Raw genomic sequence first — 20,697 nt, forward strand, 5'->3', positions numbered from 1 at the left:
TGGTGCAGATGGTGAGACGGGTTTCGATTTCAGCCCAAGGTGAGGGAGACTGTGTGGAATGGGGACTTACAGCTTTTGGAGAACAAAAGGGAAAAATATCTTCCAAAGAAACTAGAATTGTCTTCTGAATTTCTATCCTGGACTTACAGCGATGACTATTGTAAACTCCTTTTCCAGGTCATTAAAATGGAGGATTTGTATACAGGAAACTCAAACATCAAGTCAAGAGTAGACAGAGTCACCTCAGTCATCAAGATCTGAGTATCATCAGCCTTTGAATGTAGAGGAAGAAATGTTTGTCTCGTCTGTCTATGGAAAAATATTACAAAGATCAGTGTGACTGGAAAAGCACTGGGACACACATCCAAGTGAGAGGGTTCCAATGCACTGACTATGGAAAGAGCTTTAACCAGTTACACGGCTTGAATAAACATCACACCATTCACAGCAGACAGAAACTAAACTGTACAGGTGTTCTGAGTATGAATGAGGTTTCAACTGATTGTCCGTTGGAGAGACACAGGGACACTAACACCATGGAGAAACCATGGAAATATGGGGACTGTGGAACCGGATCCATTTCCCCATCCCTGCTGGAAATGCATTGGCGTATTCACACTGGGGAGAGGCCATTCACCTGCTCTGTGTGTGGGAAGTGAATCTCAGTAATCCCGCCTTCTGACACATCAACTTGGTCATTCCGATGACAAACATTTTAAATGTTCTGACCATGAGAAAAGCTTCAAAAGAAAAATGGATCTGACACACCAACTCCTTCACACTGGGGAGAGGCCGTTCACCTGCTCTGACTGTGGGAAAAGATTCAGGAGTTCATCCAATCTTAATACCCACCAGCGAGAGGCCATTCACTTGTTCGATTTGTGGGAAAGGATTCACTCAATCATCTGTTCTGCTGACACACCAACTTGTTCACAGTGCTCAGAGACTGTTCAAATGTTCTGACTGTGAGAGGAGCTTTAAAGGCCCAACAGATCTGCTGAAATACCAGCGAATTCACACTGGGGAGAGGCCATTCACCTGCTCAGAGTGTGGGTAGGGATTCACATGAACATCCCACCTTCAGAAACACCAGCAAGTTCACTCCATTAAGAAACATTTTAAATGTTCTGACTGTGGGAAGATATTTGAAAGCAGAAATCAAATGATGCAACACCAGTGCTCACACACTGGGGAGAGGCCTTACACCTATCCTGTGTGTGGGAAGGAATTCAAATATCCATTCCTTCTGCTGACACTCCAGCGAGTTCACGTCAGGGAGAGGCTGTTCATCTGCTCTGTGTGTGGGAAGGGATTCAATGTGTCATCCAATCTGCAGAGACACCAGGATGTTCACAAGTGACTGCAGGGGTTTGAATTCCATTGTTATTACCGTAGTTAATCACCTCCAGGACTGGACAATGTTCATTTTGATACGAGGTGTTTGTTTCTGCTGATAATGATCCCTATAACTGGGCTGGTGTTTAATTCTGGATAAATGTTAAATTAATCAGCTTGGTGTCAAACACACTGTGTGGAGTATTTGTTTTCTCCAGGATAAGAGGAGACTAATTGAAATCTTGTTGTCAACTGTTCCATTTCTGGGCCTTTTCTCCTCCGTTCAAGAAAGATTTGTATTTCTGTAGAGCCTTTCATGACACCAGGATATCTCAAAGCATTTAACAGCTAATGAAATTTCTATGAAGTGCAGCACATGTTGTAATGTAGGAAATACAGCAGCTCATTTATGCACAGCAAGATCCCATGGAAGCAACATGATCAGACCCAGAAAAGCTGTTTGAGTGATGTTGATCAAGGGATCAACATTGGTCATGACACTGGGCAGAGCTTCCCTGCTCGTCAAAATAGCAGCAATGGATCTTGTATACCCATCGGCTGAAGATCTCATCTGACAGTGCAGTGCTCCCTTGGTACTGCAACGGAATCGTCATCCTTCCATCTACATGACATGATGGACGTACAGCAAATCAAACTGTTGGGGATGGGGGAGCCTCATATGGTTCACTTTTACTGATGGCTGAAGAGACCAATCCGTGGGAGGCAGGTTCTGCCACAAGTGTCAGATGTGAAGTGGTTCTCAGGTGGGGTTGTGGGTTGTTGTTTTCAGTGTTGGCGCCTGTTGCCAAGTGGCTGCAGTCACCAGGGATGAGAATAGCCAAAGACAGAAAGGTCTGAAAATCTTTTGGTGATAAGGAATCATGTAATTTAGCAGTTTTTATGATGTGAAATAAATTCAAATTCTTCTAGCCCACTTCAAATGGGTGGAATTATTCAACTTCAAGTGGGTAAAACCTGAGTTTTCCTTTTGTTTACCTTCTATTACCATCAAAACTGTGACCAATGCCTTTGTATCAAGTCACCAGAGTGAGATGAGCATTCAATGCAGTTAGTGCCTGTAATACAGGATGAAGTCCATACTAACAACAACATGAGCTTGCTGGGTTATGTACATGCGAAGTGAAGCAAAGGGTTATGTCAGTGTGTCACCAGCTATTTTCCAATGTGCCACCATTTTAACTCACCAATACCTTCGAGGGCAATTAGGGATGGGCAACAGATGTTGGTCTTGCCAGTGATGCCCACATTGCATAAACAAACATCTATACAACAAAACTCTTGAAAATTAATGTGATCCCAGACGCCAGTAAAAACAAAGCAATAAAGCAGCACAGTAACATTCAGCAAATAATTGTTAAAATCCACATCATAGATCAACATATCAATATGAAAGTCTGTATTTTTAAAGAACTTGCTAAAAATATTATTTTACACATTCGTAGGTTAAGCCAACTCAGTGAAACTCCTCACACCTCCATCCTCCCACACACACTTTGTAATCAGCTGCTCCCTCACACCGCCCCCCCCCCCCCCCCCCCGCCCCGCCCATTACACACACACACACACACACACGCCCTTCTTTCCAAATCCCACCCACTCACTCACTCGGCAGTCCCATTCACCAACCCCATCCATTTAGCAGTTTCTCTTCTCAACCCTGCCCCCCGCCCCCCCACCCCCCCAATTCTTCCCAACCTACACCCCTACCCCAACTCATTCAGCAGCCCCTCTTCCCAATGCCCCCACTCACTCACTCGGCTTTCCAAGAGCCTGACAGCAATACAGAGCCATCGTGGGGCCCCATCGAACCCTTCGTGAGCAGGTCACTGTGACTGAAAACTGGCACTGATTCACTATAATCAGCCAAGACTTGGGTTCCACTGCTCCCAGCCCGCTAGCTAGTTCTGTGTCAAAGCAAATCCCTTCACAGGTCAGGGACTCTCATTCGAACTTGATTCAATGAACAACTCATATTATAAACAAAGAATGTACCAGTCTGAAATAGCCAGTTGTTAAATTAATTTTAGAAGACTAATTAATCTAATGAAGGTTGTTCAGAGTCTATTTTCTACAAGTACTTTATTTATTGAATTATACTATTCACAATAAGCTGCTGTTTCCAAATGTTCCAGAGAACAAAAGACTTCTGTCTCAGGCTCGACTCTGCTGCTTCCCCACACCCCATCCCCAACTGGTCTGCATGTAGATGTAGTCTTTTAAGCAAAACCCTACCGAAGGTCTTCCCTGTGACACTGAGAAGTGAGATGCCCCTGTAGTCTTTGCTTTTGTATATTGTGATGATTTTTGAATCACACATATCGGGTCGAAGGGATCATACCTTCCAATAGAGACAGAGGTCGTGAAAGTGTGGCAGGAGATGGGACTTTCTGTGCTTGAGCAGTTTGGCTGCAAGAGCCGGGTGCCTTCCTGTTTGCTAAGAAATCGATGGTCTTTTTGAGCTCATCCAACTCAACCCTGACAGGAAGCTGTGGGAAAGTGTCAAACGGAAACTGGGAGATGTCCATCTCATGGGTGTACAGCTGACAGTAGTGTTCAACCCAGCAGGACATATGTTTACATCAGTTGGTGAGTACTTCACCATCTGTCAATTTCAATTTCAGGGGGGCAACTTTGGTGATGGTAGGACCAAGTGTGCTCTTGATCCCATCATACATAGCACGCAGATTACCATTGTCACAGGTGGTTTGGATTTCATGTAAGTTGATCCAGAGTTTATTTGCACATCATCACCCTGTTCTTTTTGCACAACTGTCTTGATACTTTTAAGTGATTGAGTGTTCTATGCTGTGCATCTGGTGGGCTTTGCTTTTTGCTTCAATGACAGATGCCATCTCTGCTGAGTGGGTCTCAAACTAGTCTTTGTTGTGGGTTCCACCTTTACCAAAAGTTGCTGCTGCTGTGTCAGAAATGATTGAATCAGTGACTTCCAAACTTCATCAATATCAATGTTGATTGATGAAGCTTTTATTGATGTGCCTGTAAAATATTTTACTGTTTTGTTTATGTTCCTTAATTTAATTTCATAATGGAGGTGTCACTATGAAAAATGTGGAAGTCATTAAGAATTGTCAGCAAGGATTAATTAGCACTTTCTAATTGGAGATGTTAATCGGAGGAACCCTTCAGACACTGAATTGTAGATTTTTCATCAAAGATCAATTTAGGATTGAAGTAAAAGTTCATAATTTTATTGTAAGCGGGTTCTTGTTGAGATTTCTTAAACTAAGGGGAAAGATCACAGATGGTGCTTTTAAAACGGGACATTGCAGACCCGAAAATCAGTGACATCTCCGGAACATTCAACTCCAGCCAGTTGTGGGGTTGTTAATAACATCAGAATGCCAATGCTGGACCTGATTCACAGCAGCAAAAACAGCAGAAACCAATCCCCGCAGTCATTTATGAATTTGCTGGTGTCTCAGCAGGTGTTGTGACTGAGTGAATCTCTTCCCACACACGGAGCAAATGAACGGTCTCTCGCCAGTGTGAATTCTCTGGTGTATCACCAAGTTGGAGGACTTTGTGAATCCTTTCCCACACACAGAGCAGATGAATGGCTTCTCCCCAGTGTGAACTCGCTGATGTTTAACAAGGCTGGATGAACACCTGAACCTTTTTCCACAGGAGCTGCAGGTGAATAGCTTCTGCTCAGTGTGAGCCTGCTGGTGGTTCTGGAGGCTGGATAACCGAGCAAATTCCTTCTCACACAAGGAGCAGGTGAACGGCCTCTCCTCAGTGTGAATTTGCTGGTGTGCAGTGAGGTTGGATGAAGATCTGAACCGCTTTCCACAGTAAGTGCAGATGAATGGCTTCTCCTCAGTGTGAATAAGCTGGTGTGTCAGCAGGTGGGATGACCCAGTGAACCTCTTCCCACACACCGAGCAGGCGAACAGCCTCTCCCCAGTGTGAATTCGCTGGTGTGCAGTGAGGTTGGAAGAAGATCTGAATCTCTTTCCACAGTAAGTGCAGATGAATGGCTTCTCCTCAGTGTGAATAAGCTGGTGTGTCAGCAGGTGGGATGACCCAGTGAATCCCTTCCCACAAACTGAACAGGTGAATGGCTTTTCCACAGTGTGAATGTGTTGATGGTTTTTCAGCTGGGATGGATAATTGAATCCTTTACCACAATCTTCACATTTCCATAGTTTCTCTTGGGTGCTGGCCCCAGTGTGACTGTGTTGATGAATTTCCAGAAGGGATGGATAATTGAATCCTTTACCACAGTCCCGACATTTCCATGGTTTCTCCATGGTACCAATGTGCTTGTGTCTCTCCAGGTTGGACATTCAGTGAAGCCTCATCCACATACAACACTTGTACAGTTTCTCCTCACTTTGAATGGTGTGATGTTTTTTCAGACTGTGTAACTGGTTGCAGTTATTTCCAGTCAGTTCACTGGAACACTCACTTGGGTGTGTGTTTCTCGGTGCTTTTCCAGCCACACTAATGTTTGAAATCTTTTCCAACAGACTGAACAGATAAACATTTATCTTTCCACATTCAAAGGCCAACGATATTCAGGTCCAAATGAATTAAGTGAGTCATCCAGATTGTGATATGATGTTTGGTTTGAGTTTTACATCTGCAAATCCTTCCAATATTCTGTAAAGGGAGTTTACAAAAGTCATCAAAACAGACAATTCTAGTTTCTATGGAACTTGTTTTCCTGTCTTGTTCCCCCAAAGCTGTAAATCCCCGTCCCACACACTCTCCCTCCTCCCTGGGCTGAAATCCAAACCCATCTCACCATCTCCACCATTTCTTTCCTCCACTCCCAGTTTTCTCCCTCCCTCTCCCCTGCCTGGGTTCAGTTCTCCAGCTCCTGTCTGCAGACTGACAATAAAATCAATGAGTCTTATTGGGAGTTTGGGGCCCCCAGCGGGTGTTTCTGAATCCTCCCCGCCCACCTCCCAGGGTTTCCTTCCTTCCCACAGATCAGATCCTCATTGATTTGAGCCCAAAGTGTAACCTCTTATTTATTGTCCCCCCTCCCCCATCCTCTGATGTGAACCATCCTCCACTCGCTGAGCCAGGATGGCGGCCGTTAACCTGGGCCTGTTCCCGGGAGGGAGAAGCCCCGCAGCTGCAAACCAGGAGCTGACAATTATTCCTCAGGGTTTGCGGATCCACAAAGTGTTTCCAAATCCTCCCCGTCCAGCCGCCGGCTCCATCGCTCCCTCCCCCCGGGCCTGTCACCGCGGGGTAAACACGGGGCCTGGGGCCTACCCCAGAAGTTGCTCCAGTTCCCAGTCCAGCCGCGGTTTCCATTCCTACCCTGTGCTCACAATCTCCTCCCGCCTCCCGAACCGTCCGCTCCTCCTCACTCTGTCACCATGACTGACACTGAGCATGCTCAGAGCGCTCACCCACACTGCACCTGCGCACTGGGAGTTGCCTCACCGGCCGCCGCCATCTTGGGAGAGGAAGACGGGTCTTGTTCAGAGTGCCAGGCGCATGGGCGACCATCTTGGAGAAGGCGGGGCTTTCTCCCCGGTGACCGGCCCGGGTTACCCGGGCAACCGGCCGCCGCCATCTTGTGATGAGGGTTTTCCATCCGGGTCTTTAGTGAAGGAATGGACAATGAGCTGGAGTCAGTTTGCAAACTGTTCAGAGGAAGGTCTGAAATCAGATTTACATCCAGATACCTGTAAGGACAATAAACTTTACATCAATTATGTGTTTAAAATTAAATCAGGATGCTGGAAATACTCAGTTCTGAAGAAGAATCATATTGGATTGGAAATGTTAAATCTGTTTCTCTCTCTTCACAGAAGCTGCCAAACTTGCTGAGGATTTCCAGAACTTTCTGTTTTTATTTCAGATTTCCAGCATTCACCTTATTTTACTAAAATTATTATGTTTCTTTGCAATTTTGTTGAATATCTAATTAATAGTAAAATAATTGTGACCATTTAAATGTACAAATCAGTGATATTTATTTGTGTAACTGAGACTCGGCTGTTCAGGAACAATGTCAGAAATCACTTCACAGAAAATATAGTGGAAATCTGGAATTCTGTGGAGATTTGGTCAATTCAAAATTAAAAAACTGAGATTGCTGGACGTTTGTGAGGCAAGTGAGTATTTAGAGTCATGGAATCAAGGGAGATGGATGGATTTAATGTAGAAATCAGGCACCTACATACTGGAGCTCAGTATCTGAGGTTGGACTGATTCTGCTTTTGTTTTGAAGGTGGTGTAGGTTTCCCGTCTGTTCTGTAAATTATCTCCACACCTGTGGGTAATTTTCTCAAAGTGAGATGCAGAGAGGAAATTGGAGGAGGGTTGGTGCAAAGGCACAGCCTTGCCTGATCCCAGTCTTCACTGTGATACAGTCTGTGGTGGTTCTGTTGATGAGGATCACGGCTTTCATGACATTGTGGAGTAGGTGGAGGTTGGTGGCAAATTTCTGAGCGCAGCTAAATTTGAGGCAGATACTGCTTAAACTTCATGTTTGACAGTGCAAAAGGCTTTTGTGAGGTCGAAAGAATTCAAGTTCAGCAGTTGGTGCAGTTCCTTGCAATTTCTTGGGCTTTCCCTGCAGTGAAGGTGATGCCTTTCGATGGGGGAAAACTGCCTTGCGACTCTGGAAGGAGCTCTTCAGCCATTGGGAGGACGCAATTGAGGATGATCTTTGCCATAGCAGACAGCAGGGAGACTCCTCTGTAATTATCGCAATAGGACTCATCTCCCCTCTTGAACACAGTCACAGTGTCCCAGAGATTCCCTGTCATGCTTCCCCCTTCCCAGGTGAGGGATATGAGGTTGTGCAGCTGTGCCAGGAGTGTAACTCTGTGGCATTTCAGAATTTCAGCAGAAATTCCATCTGCTCCAAAACGTTAATGTTGAAATTGTGCTGCAATGGAATACAAGCTTTAGGTGGGTAATTAAGCACAGCTATCCCCAGTAGGGGAAGGATTAGGGAATCTTTGCAACTGTATATAAACTAGTTTACTCTGGGTGTCTGGGAGACTCTGTTACTTGACTCTGCTGTCTTGGAAATAAACCTGTTTTAAGGTACAGGCTAGTTTCAGACTCATTCTTCCTCAGCATAGTTATTGGAATTAACAAGGGGAACCTGGAGTTGATAGTTTTCACATACACCTATCCTGGTTCTTCCGGGAAGTGGAGGTTGAACGTTTGGGAGATGCTGTCATAGTTCTGGTTGAATTGTAGATATATAAAATCCCTCTCCTTCACCCTCTGCCCTCCCTCTCTGTTTCTACCTCTCTCTGTCTCTGTCTCTCTGTGCGTCTCTCTTTCTCCCTCCATCTCTCTCCCTTTGTCTCTCCCTCCCTCTTTCTCTCTCCCTCCGTCTCTATCTGTCTGTCTGTCTCTCTCCTCTTTCTCCCTCTGTCTCTGTCTCTCTCTCCCACTCTCTCTGCGCATAGATGCTGGATCTTGTGTAGGTCCAGACTGGGTGGCAGGTTGCCTTCCCTGAAGGTCATTAGTGAACCAGTTGGGTTTTTATGACAATCCAGCAGTTTTCATGTTCACTTTTTCTTAATGCCAACCCCACAAATTACCAGATTCATTCAGCTCAGTTTCACAACCTGCCTTTGTGTTTTTGTGGGTTCTCTCTCACTCCCTTTTTTCTGTTTTCAATTAATTTTACAGGGTATTAGAAGGGGAGGATTTGCAGTCGGTAAACTCAAACCAAACATCACATCAAAATCTGACAGAGTCACCCAATTTATTGTAATGTGAATATCATCATTGGATTTTGAATATGGAAGGAAAAAGCACCATTCACAGTGGGGAGAAACTGTACACGTGTTGTGTGTGTGGACAGGACTTCAGCCAATCATCTGACCTGTCAGAACATAAATGCAGTCTCAATGGGCAGAAACCATTGAAATGTGGGGACTGTGGGAAAGGATTCGATTACCCATCGAAGCTGGAAACTCATCGGCGCAGTCACACCCGGGAGAAGCCATTCACCTGCTCCGAGTGTGGGAAGGGATTTGCTACCTCATCCCACCTGGTGAGACACCAGCGAGTTCACACTGTGGAGAGACCATTCACCTGCTCCAAGTGTGGGAAGGGATTCAATCAGTCATCCAACCTAGCGTTACACCAACGGGTTCACACTGGGGAGAGGCCATTCACCTGCTCCCAGTGTGGGAAGGGATTCACTTATTCATCCACCCTGCAGACACACCAACGAGTTCACACTGACGAGAGACCTTTTAAATGCACAGACTGCGGGAAGTGCTATAAAAGTTCCGTGGACCTGATGTCCCATCAACGTATTCACACTGATGAGAAACCATTCAGGTGCTCTCGCTGCGGGACTGGGTTCAGGAACTCATCTCAACTCACTGTACACCAGCGAGTTCACACGGGGGAGAGGCCATTCACCTGTCCCCAGTGTGGGAAGGGTTTCACTCAATCATCCAACCTCCTGACACACCAGCGAATTCACACTGGGGAGAGGCCGTTCACCTGCTCTGAGTGTGGGAAGGGATTCACTACCTCATCCGGCCAGCTGAAACACCAGCGAGTTCACAAGTCACTACAGTGATTGGATTTTTCTGTTAATCACATTTGGAACTGGAATTGGGGTCTGTTTCTGCTGATGTTAATAAACTCCATCCCAGCTATAGGTGTTAATATAGTTGATAAATGTAAAAAAAAATCAGTTTTGTGTTAACACACAGTGTGGTGAATCTTTATAGTATTTCTAACACAAGTTAGTTCCTTTTGAAGGGCTCTCCCCGTATCCTCCAACCTCACCGCCAACAACAAGCATGAGGAGCTCATGGAGCTTCTTTGTCACTAAGATTGAGACAATCCAATCAGCTGCCTCTGCTGCTCCCCTACTTTCCACTAGCCCACTGGGCCAAACTGTGTCTAAAGTTCCTCCTTGTCTGAGCCCTGAACTCCCATCTTTCTCCATCCAGCCTCCACACACACACCAGTGAGTTCATATTGGAGAGAGAGGGTTTAAATATTTAGACTGTGACAAGAGCTTTAAAAACCCACATTCACTGATGATGCACCAGTGCATTCACTCCGGATCCACTCCATTCACCTGCTCTCAGTGTGGGCAGAGGTTCAGGTGATTGTCTGTCCTGCAGCAACACCGGTGAGTTCACACTGGGGAGAGGTCATTCACCTGCTCCGTGTGTGGGGAGGGATTCCCAACTCATTCAACCTCTTGACCTACCAGCGAGTTCACACTGACGGAAGATCTTTTAAATGTCTGGATTGCTGGATATGTTATGAAAGATCTATGGAGCTGACATGTCATCAACATGTTCACACTGACAAGAGACTGATCAGGTTCTCTCACTACGGGACTGGGTTCAGATGATCATATGAACTCAGTGTCCACCATTGCACCCACACTGGGGAGAGACCATTCACCTGCTCCGTATGTGTGAAGAGATTCAATCGGTCATCCACCCTGCTGAGAAACCAGTGAGTTCACAGGTGACAGCAGAGGTTGTATTCTGCTCTTATTGCTGCTGTTAATCACATCCATGACTGAATCATGTTAACAAAACATAAGAACAAGGAGCAGGAGTGGGTAATTCAGCCCCTCGAACCTGCCCTACCATTCAATACAATCATGGCTGATCTCTTTTCAGCCTCAACTCCAACAGTTCTGATAAAGAGTCATATGGACTCGAAACGTTAACTCCGCAGAAGCTGTCAGACCTGCTGAGTTTTTCCAGCTATTTTTGTCAAATAAATCAATGTTGTTTGAAACACATTGTTGTAGATGTTTCTCTTTCCCACCTGAGTGTTTAACATCACCTGGCTGGAACTCAGAAAGGACAATCTGGGGGAGGATCATACGGCAGGAACAGAACTTCAGCCTGGACACAGTCCTTCAGGGTCACACTGAGAAGGACAAGCGGCACTTTGGTCTTTCTCATCTCTCTTCACTGACAGCAAAGTCCGTGTGTGGGTTAACCCTGAGGTGTGGATGAAATGTGTCCCAGCCGCTCTCTTTCATGGTTCAGGGCTCCTAGACACGGAACAGAAGGCTCCTTTACAACTGGGTTTAGAGTCAGGAAGAACAACGGTGAATGCTGGAAACGTGCTGTCAAATCAGTGATTGGTGTAAAACTGTGATCTGTTCCTGACTGAGAGTGAAACGGCAGGTTTAAGTTTCCAGTCTGAAAATGATTGTGGTAATTATTCCATGATGATTGAATGTGTTTGTGTGACAGTCCTGAAACTACAACTTGAGGGCTGGTGTTACTAGTTTAAAATAAACCCATTTTAAGTAATTTTGTGAAAGTCTGCATTAAAATAACAGATGGAAGAGTTCATAGGAGCCAGTTAACTGCTGGGATAATTATGCCTGTACCCACTTATGTCCTGCACACAAGGAGCAGGACAAATCCAACCCGGCCAATTACCGCCCCATCAGTCCGCTCTCGAACATAAATAAACGATACTATCAAGCAGCACTCGCTGAGCAAGAACTTGCTCATTGACGCCCAGTTTTGTTCCGCCAGGGCCACTCAGCTCCTGACCTCATTAAAGCTTTTGTTCAAACATGGTCAAAACAACTGAACTCTCAAAGTGAGATGAGAGTGACTGCCCTTGACATCAAGGCCGTATTTGACAGAGTGTAGCATCAAGGAGCCCGAGCAAAACTGGAGTCAATGAGAATCAGGGGGGAAATTCTCCACTGGTCAGAGTCATACCTAGCACAAAGGAAGATCGTTGAGGTTGTTGGAGGTCAGTCATCTCAGCTTGAGGACAACACTGCAGGAGTTCCTCAGGGTAGTGTCCTAGGCCCAACCATCTTCAGCTGCTTCAGACCTTCCTTCCATCTTAAGGTCAGAGATGTTCGCTGATGATTGCACGATGTTCAGCACTATTCGCAACTCCTCAAATACTGAAGCAGTCCATGTCCAAATGCAGCAAGACCTGGATAATATCCAGGTTTGGGCTGACAAGTAACATTCGCGTCGCCCAAGTGCCAGGCAATGACCATCTCCAACAAGGGAGAATCTAACCATCGCCCCTTGACATTCAATGGCATTACCATCACTGAATCCCCCACTATCAACATTCTGCGGGTTACCATTGACCAGAAACTGAAGTGGTCCAGCCATATAAATACTGTGGCTACAAGAGCAGTTCAGAGGCTAGGAATCCTGTGACGAGTAACTCACCTCCAGACTCCCCAAAACCTGTCCACTATCTACAAGGCACAAGTCAGGGGTGTGATGGAATACTCCCCACTTGCCTGGATGAGTGCAGCTTCAACAACACTCAAGAAACTTGACACCATCCAGGATAAAGCAACCCACTTGATTAGGACCACATCCACCAACAATCACTCCCTCCAGCACTGACATACAGTAGCAGCAGTGTGTAGCATCTACAAGATGCACTGTAGGAATTCACCAAGGCTCCTTTGACAGCACCTTCCAAACCCACGACCACTACCACCTAGAAGGACAAGGGCAGCAGAAAGATGGGAACACCACCACCTGGAAGTTCCCCTCCAAGTCACTCACCATCCTGATTCAGAACAATATTGCCGTTCCTTCACTGTGGCTGGGTCAAAATCCTAGAATTCCCTCCCTAACAGCACTGTGGGTGTACCTACACCACATGGACTGCAGTGGTTTAAGAAGGCAGCTCATCACCACCTTCTCAAGGGCAACTAGGGATGGGCAACAAATGCTGGCCCAGCCAATGAAGCCCACATCCTCTGAATGAATAAAAAAAAACAGACACTTGATCTCCAGATAAAGCAGGAGCTGCAGTGTGTTTCCAGGAATTCCCTGTTTTATTGATGTGTGTGTGAGAGACATCAGGATAACTAAAAATACCCAACTTGGAACACCCATGGCAGTGTGATCCCGACAGTTACTCTGGGATCACTTCCGCTGTGGAGCTCCACCACTGACCCTGCTGAAGGTTGTGGGGTCTCCAGGAGTGGACTGTAAAAAAACTGGATTTCAGTATCCTGACTAATACATGGTAACAAACCAGAGGAATCCTGACTGAAGAGCTCTCTGGGGTTTTACCTGTCAGTGTAGGTCTAGGGGTGAATGATTCCCGACTCCCTGAACTGTCTGACATTGAACCCAGTTTAGAACAAGATGGATTCAGTATCCAGGAGAATAGGGACAAATATCACCCACAATTGAGGGAGACAAAAGCAGCCTTTAGAGAAGTGAAGCAATCTTTGGAAAAGAAGGTGGTGAACAATTATAGGAATAATAGTGACAACTTTTCCAGCTCCATCAGGAGTGAGAAGATGGTTAAAGATGGTTTTGAGTCTCAGTCAGTTCAGGACAGATTGAAACAGATTGCCAGGATATAACAGAGCTGTTAAATGACTATTTCACATCAGTCTGCACTCCTGTGGATGATGTTCAGATTCCAGCTGTGGGATGTGCTGTTGACAGTAACATCATCAATATTAAAGTAGAAAGTGATTGTCATCCTGGATAAAATAGGAAATCTCAAACTAGATGGTGCTCCAGGTCCAGATGATACCCACCCAAGGGTGTTTAAGGAGATGGGACGGCTACTCTTTGAGCCCCTTGGCTGAATCTTCAACAGCTCAAGAGAGTTGAGGATTGTTCCCTGAGATTGGAAGGCACCTCACTTAGTTCCCGCTTTACGAATTGGAGACAAATCAGAAACAGGGAACGACAGGCCCATGAGTGTGATGTCGATCACAGGATCTTGAAGGGATCCTAAGAGATGCCGTTTCTGATCACTGGGAAAGAGAAGGAGCCATTAGAGATCCTCAACATGGCTTCCAGAAAAGAAGGTCACAACTTACAAACCTGTTTGTGTTTTGTGGAGAAGTTGTTGTGTTTGTGGATGAGGGGAATCAGATTGACATTGTCTATCTCTGGGTGTAATCCAACAACACCTTGTATTTACACAGAGGGTTGTCGGGCTGGAGGAGATTACAGAGACTCAGGAGTGTCAAACTAATTTTCCATGGTGGCTCTGATCTGATATCCTGGCACTGGGTGAGGGCCACATTCAGCAGAAGTTATTAAAATGGAACTAGATACAGATAAACTACATCAGTATTTACTGACATCTCCATTTATTTACTGCTCTTGCTGCTCCTGACACCTGACACCTCTTAGCTTCAACCATCACATCAACACTTGGAGCAAATGACTCGGCTGAGGCCTGTCTCAGATAAAAACACGAGGACCACTTGTCATCACAGAAATTTAGAGCACAGAGGAGGCCATTGAGCCCATCATGCGTGTGCTGGCCGAAAATTAGTTATCCAGTCTAATCCCACTTTCCAGCTCTTGGTCTGTAGCCCTGGAGGTTACAGCACCTCCAGCTGTATATTGGAGTGTTTCTTAAATGTGATGAGAGTTTCTGCCTCTACCACCCTTTCTGACAGTGAGTTCCAGATCCCCAACCACCCTCTGGGTGAAAACATTACTCAGCTCCCCTCTAATCCTCCATCAATTAGTTTAAATCTTTGCCCCCTGGTTACTGATCTCTCTGTTAATGAAATAGGTCCTGTCCGCTCTATCTGGGCCCCTCATAATTTTATACATCTCAATTAAATCTCCCCTCAGCCTCCTCTGTTCCACAGAAAACAATCCCAGTCTATCCGATATTTCCTCACAGTCAAAGTTCCCCAATCTGGGCAACATATAGATAAACCTCTTCTCTACCCTCTCCAGTGCAATCACATCCTGTAATGTGGTGACCTGAACTGTACTCAGTACTCTAGCTGTGGTCTAACTAGTGTTCTTTACAGTTCTGGAATAACCGATCTATCACCTCCCATTAACTTCAGTGTAATGGAAACTGACAGTTGGAACCTGTCAACATTTGAAAGATATTTACAAATGATTCGAGGGTTTCTTACAGATGGGATCTTTCTCTGTTCTGTCCACTCGAGGTGTTAGATAACAGACTTTCTCCTGGGAATATTGAGCTGGAATATTGGGCCGTGATGTGTTTCCTTGTTCATCTTGTTGACTCTAAATGCTGAATCTTGTGATTTCAGACACCAGATAATCAAACTCACAACAATAGATTGTCTTTCCTGACTTTATTAACAGCACTGCAATCATACAGAGTATAGTTCCCCGATCCAGGGAACAGGGGTAATGTTGGGGTAGACGCCTCGTTGTTCGAGTATGTCCAAGCTGTCAATGATTGCATCGTTTTCTGTGGCTCCTCTCATGACTGAAGAGTCTGATGTGGGATTGCCATGGACTGGCAGTTCATGTTGTCGTTGTTGGTACCGGGGGAACTTCTGCAGCTGCTCCACCACTGGTCTTCCTCTGGGCACATCGGATGTTGCGAGTCTGGAGTAGATGGTCCTTGAAACATGCTGAACCAAATTTCAGTGTTTGCCTCCACATGGGCCGGTCGGCTGCAATGTTTTCCCCAGAGAGGTGGTCTGCAATGCACAAGTTTGTAAGGCTCTTTTTTAAGGGTGTCCTTGTACCGTTTGTACTGACCACCTTGATGTTGTTTACCCTGAGGCAGTTCCCCATTGACGATCTGCTTGGGGATTCTGTCATCATCCATGTGGGGGACATGGCCTGGCCATCCAAGTGGAATTTTCTGGAGGGTGGTCTCTGTGCTGTTGAGCCCAGCACGATGGAGACCTCGTTGTTTTGTGATTTTGTCCTGCCATCGAATCCTCATGATGGACCTCAGGTGTCTTTGGTGGAAGCGTTCCAGAGCTTTGACGTGGCTCCGATAGCAGACCCAGGATGCTGCTCCATAGAGCAGGGTGGTAAGGACAATGGCCTGGGAGAGTCTGAGTTTAGTCTTCAGGTTAATGCCATGCTGCTTCCAGACACAAACAGAAATAATACAGTGGATTCAGAGCTCGATTACATAGGATTACAGAGGATATAAGGCACAGAAATAGGCCATTCAGCCTAACCAGTCCATGCTGGTGTTTATGATCCACTCGAGCCTCCTCCCATCTTTCCTCATCTAAATCCATCACTGTAACCCTCTACTCCCTTCTCCCTCTTGTGCTTATCTCGTTTCCCCTTAAATACATCCATACTATACACTTCACCCACTCCCTGTGATAGTGAGTTCCACATTCTCACCACTCTCTGGGTTAGGAAGTTTCTTCTGAATTCCCTATTGGATTCTTGGTGACTATCTTATATTGATGGTCTCTCTTCCCCACAAGAGGAAGCATTCTCTCTGTATCCTCTCTATCAAAACCTTTCATCAATTTAAAGGCCTCGATTAGGTCACCTCTCAGTCTCCTTTATCCAAGAGAGAAGAGACCCAGCCTGTCAATCCTTTCCTCATATGTCAACACAAACATTTCTGGTATCATTCTTGTCAAACAGCGCGTCCCTTCGGCTGTTCACAACAGGGAAAGTGCTGACCATAATAAACCAGCCCATGCTTGCAAATCTCAGAACTAAGTGTCCAACATGATAAGCGACTCTGCAATTGGACAGCGCTTACTAAACAAATCTGATTGTGCTAAGAATGACACTGACAAACAATTTAAAATTATCAGTCATGCTCACGGTATAGCTCACTTACACATGCTAGAAACTCATGTATTCACACACAGGGTCCCGTCCTTTGCAAACAGAAAGAGCATGTCCACACACTGCGCTTTCTCAAAAAAACAAAAGCTTAGGGACAGTCATTCCCTGGTTCATTTCCCATGACCAATCAGAGTCGACCTACCTGGTTTGAATTTAAACAAAAGCTTGGCAGTTAACTACTGCCTGGTGCATTTTCCATGGTAACACCTCTACCAATCAGAGTCCTCTTGCCAACCAATCAGCCCCTCCTCTCATGTAGTATAAATCATTGTTCCATTTACAATTGGTATTCTTACAAATCTGTCCTGATGAGTGCAGGATGAAAAACTTCAACAGCATGTCTCTTTTTTCAGAAATGTTCAGCAAAATTTTACCAATAATGATCCTGGGTGTGTTATCCTTCCCTGGATGCCAAGGCTAGGAGAGACATAATAACTTAAGAAATAGGAACTGGAGTAGACCATTCGGCCCCTTGAGCCTGCTCCACCATTCAATAAGATCATGGCTGATCTTATGTTTCAATCCTGATAACCTTTGATTCCCTCACCTAACAAGAATCTATTTACCTGTGCCTTAAAAATATTCAGTGACCCCGCCTCCACCGCCTTCTGAGGCAGAGTTCCAAAGTTGCACAATGCTCTGAGAGAGATAAAATTTTCATTTCTGTCCTAAAAGGGCGACCCTGATTTTAAAACAGTGCCCCCTAGACTCACCCACAAGAGGAAACATCCTTTCGACATCCACCTTGTCAAGGCCGTTCAGGATCTTGTAAACTTCAATCAAATCACCCGTCACTCTTCTAAACTCCAGTGGAAACAAGACCAGTCTGTCCAACCTTTCCTCATAAGACAACCCACTCATTCCAGGTATCAATCTAGTAAACCTCCTTTGAACCGCCTCCAATGTATTTCTATCCTTCCTTAAATAAGGAGACTAAAACTGTATACAGTATTCGAGGTGCGATCTCACCAATGTCCTGTATAACTCAAGCGTGAAATCCTTACATTTATGTTCAATCCCTCTCATAATAAAGGATTGCATTCCATTAGCCTTCTTAATTACTTGCTGTTCCTGCTTAATAACTTTTTGTGACTCATGTACTAGAATACCTAAATCCCTCTGCACCTCAGAATTATGCAGCCGTTCTCCATTTAAGTAATACTCTGCTTTTTCATTCTCCCTGCCAAAGTGAACTTCACATTTTCCCACATTAAACTCCATTTGCCAGGTCTTTGTCCACTCACTCAACCTACCTATATCCATCTGCAACCTCCTCATGCCCTCTTCACAACATACTTTCCTATCTATCTTTGTGTCCTCTGCAAATTTAGCCACCATGTCTTCACTCCCCTCATCTCAGTCATTGATGTAAATCGTAAAAAGTTGAGACACTCTGGGAGGTACGGGGAGCTGGGACTTGTCCATGAGAGTAACTGAAGGTATGAAAACTGAAATAATCTAGAGTTAGAAAGGAGAAAAGGTTCAGTTCTGGATGTGATTCTCAGCATCAACAACTGAATCCAACTTTTCTGGTAACATATGAACTCGCTTATGTCTCAGCAGGTCGGATGACCGAGTAAATCTCTTCTCACACATGGAGCAGGTGAACGGCCTCTCCCCAGTGTGAATTCGTTGGTGTCTCAGCAGGTTGGATGAATTAGTGAATCCCTTCTCACACACAGAACAGGAGAACGGCCTCAACCCCATATGAATGCGGTGGTGTCTCAGCAGGTGGGTTGAACCAGTGAATCCCTTCCCACACAAGGAGCAGGTGAACAGCTTCTCCCTAGTGTGAATGCGCTGATGTCTCACCAGATAAGATGAACAAGTGAATCCCTTCCTACACACTGTGCAGGTGAACGGCCTCTCTCCAGTGTGACTGCGCTGGTGTCTCACCAGATGGGAAGAATGAGCGAATCTCTTCCCACACGTGGAGCAGGTGAACGGCCTCACACCGGTGTGAAATCGCTCATGTACCTCAAGGTAGGACAAACGAGAGAAACTCTTGCCACATACGGAGCAGATGAATGGCCTCTCCCCAGTGTGAACCCACTGATGTGTCCGCAAGTTGGCTGACTGAGTGAATCTCTTCCCACACACGGAGCAGGTGAAAGGTCTCTCTCCAGTATGAACTCGCTTGTGTATCAGAACTTGGTTTGAACGAGTGAATCCCTTGCCACATATGGAGCAGGTGAATGGTCTCTCCCCGGTGTGAATCCGTTGGTGCATAAGAAGGCTGGATGACCGAATGAAACCCTTCCCACACACGGAGCAGATGAATGGTCTCTCCCCAGTGTGACCACGCTTATGTGTCAGAAGGTGGAAAGAATGAATGAATCTTTTTCCACACACAGAGCAGGGGAACGGCCTCTCCCCAGTGTGAATGCACTGGTGCCTCAGCAGATCAATGCTTCTTTTAAAGGTTTTCTCACATTCGGAGCATTTAAAAGGTCTCTCATCGGAGTGAACCAGTTGGTGCTTAGTGTAGCTTGAAAACTGAGTGAATGCCTTCCCACACTGGGAGCAGCAGAATGGCCTGTCCTTGGTGTGAACTCGCTGGTGCTCAGTGAGATGCCCTGACTCACTGAACGACTCCCCACAGAGAGAGCAGCTGAACGGCCTCTCGTGTGTGTGAAGGAGCTGGTGCTCCGCGAGGCAGGAGGACAGCCTGAACCTCTTCCCGCAGTGGGAGCAGCTGAACGGTCTCTCATCAGTGTGAACTCGCTGCTGCTGGACCAGTTCCTCAGAGGTTTCAAAACTTTTCCCAGAGTGAGAGCATTGAAGAGGCTTCTCATCAAAGTGATCGAGTTGGTGTGCCAGCAGGTTGGATGAGCACATGAATTTCTTCCCACACGCAGAGCAGGTGAACAGCCTCTCACTATTTTGAGCTCGCTGTCGTGTCAGCATGTTTACCAGCTGTATCAATCCCTTCACACAGGAGGAGCAGGTGAACAGCCTCTCACCAGTTTCCAGCTGAGGCGGTCGATTAAATCCCTTCAGATGTACAAATCTTCAGATCCCAATGACCCAGCTGACTCTGTCAGACGTGAGGTTTGATTTGATATTCCTGTCTGCAGATCCTCCTCTTCTATTACCCTGTAAAATAAGTTTACAAAGAATTACACTGTGTACATTACACAAACAGGCCATTCGGTTTATCTAGTCTGTACTGGAGTTTCTACTCCACACAAATCTCCTCCCATTCTGCCAACCTAATCTCAGCCTTTCAGCTGATCTTTCTAATCCCTTTTCTCTCATGTTCTCATTTAATTTCTTTTTGAAAGAGTCTCAGGTATTTTTCTCAGCCACTTACTGTAGTAGCGAGTTCCACATTTTAATTACTGCCTGAGGAAAGAAATATCTCCAGTTTTCCTGTTGGATTTATTTGTAACTATTGTGTACACAAGACCTCCAGCATTGGACAGACCAACAAGTGGAAACATTCTGTCCGCATCGACCTGCCCATCCTAATGAGGATTTTAAAGACCTAGATAAAAGCAAAATACTGCGGATGCTGGAAATCTGAAACAAAAACAAAAATTGCTGGAAAAAAACTCAGCAGGTCTGACAGCATCTGTGGAGAGAAAGACAGAGTTAACGTTTCGAGTCCATATGACTCTCGAGTTCTGAAGAAGTCATACGGACTCGAAACGTAAACTCCGCCTTTCTCTCCATTGATGCTGCCGGACCAGCTGAGTTTTTCCAGGTGTTTCTGTTTTTGTATTGGATTTTCAGCATCTGCAGTTTTTTGTTTTTATAGAAATGCACAATATTCTCTCCTCCTGCTGACAGGGACAGGGATGTCTGCGCA

General features: G+C 45.6%; 3 protein-coding genes across 4 annotated transcripts; 1 reads left to right on the top strand and 2 right to left on the bottom strand.

Moving 5' to 3' along the window:
• Positions 1-4,708: 4,708 nt before the first annotated feature.
• Positions 4,709-5,693, bottom strand: LOC144673858 (uncharacterized). Its single transcript, XM_078535499.1, has one exon. The coding sequence runs from the start codon at positions 5,661-5,663 to the stop codon at positions 4,773-4,775; it is 891 nt and encodes a 296-aa protein (XP_078391625.1). The 5' UTR covers positions 5,664-5,693; the 3' UTR covers positions 4,709-4,772.
• Positions 5,694-6,941: 1,248 nt separating this feature from the next.
• LOC144673856 (uncharacterized) lies at positions 6,942-11,616 on the top strand. Of its 2 annotated transcripts, none has more exons than XM_078535498.1 (2): positions 6,942-7,024; positions 8,995-11,616. In XM_078535498.1, exon 2 carries the CDS (start codon positions 9,107-9,109, stop codon positions 9,899-9,901), a length of 795 nt encoding a protein of 264 aa, XP_078391624.1. In that variant the 5' UTR covers positions 6,942-7,024; positions 8,995-9,106; the 3' UTR covers positions 9,902-11,616. The 2 variants fall into 2 exon arrangements, 1 of the variants encoding a protein (XP_078391624.1); XR_013574435.1 differs by lacking the exon at positions 8,995-11,616 and adding an exon at positions 7,922-8,014 and having other exon boundaries at positions 6,956-7,024.
• A 6,752-nt stretch (positions 11,617-18,368) lies between these two features.
• On the bottom strand, positions 18,369-19,843 carry LOC144673862 (uncharacterized). The gene has a single exon (XM_078535502.1). The coding sequence runs from the start codon at positions 19,791-19,793 to the stop codon at positions 18,369-18,371; it is 1,425 nt and encodes a 474-aa protein (XP_078391628.1). The 5' UTR covers positions 19,794-19,843.
• Between the last annotated feature and the right edge of the window lie 854 nt (positions 19,844-20,697).

This window comes from Cetorhinus maximus, unplaced genomic scaffold (genome assembly GCF_964194155.1).
Source record: "Cetorhinus maximus unplaced genomic scaffold, sCetMax3.hap1.1 HAP1_SCAFFOLD_495, whole genome shotgun sequence".
Taxonomy (NCBI): domain Eukaryota; kingdom Metazoa; phylum Chordata; class Chondrichthyes; order Lamniformes; family Cetorhinidae; genus Cetorhinus; species Cetorhinus maximus.

Bases quoted from the DNA above. Each gene is read 5' to 3' on its own strand.
- LOC144673858 (XM_078535499.1), bottom strand. From the start codon at position 5,663: ATGTCCAACCTGGAGAGACACAAGCACATTGGTACCATGGAGAAACCA.
- LOC144673856 (XM_078535498.1), top strand. From the start codon at position 9,107: ATGGAAGGAAAAAGCACCATTCACAGTGGGGAGAAACTGTACACGTGT.
- LOC144673862 (XM_078535502.1), bottom strand. From the start codon at position 19,793: ATGCTGACACGACAGCGAGCTCAAAATAGTGAGAGGCTGTTCACCTGC.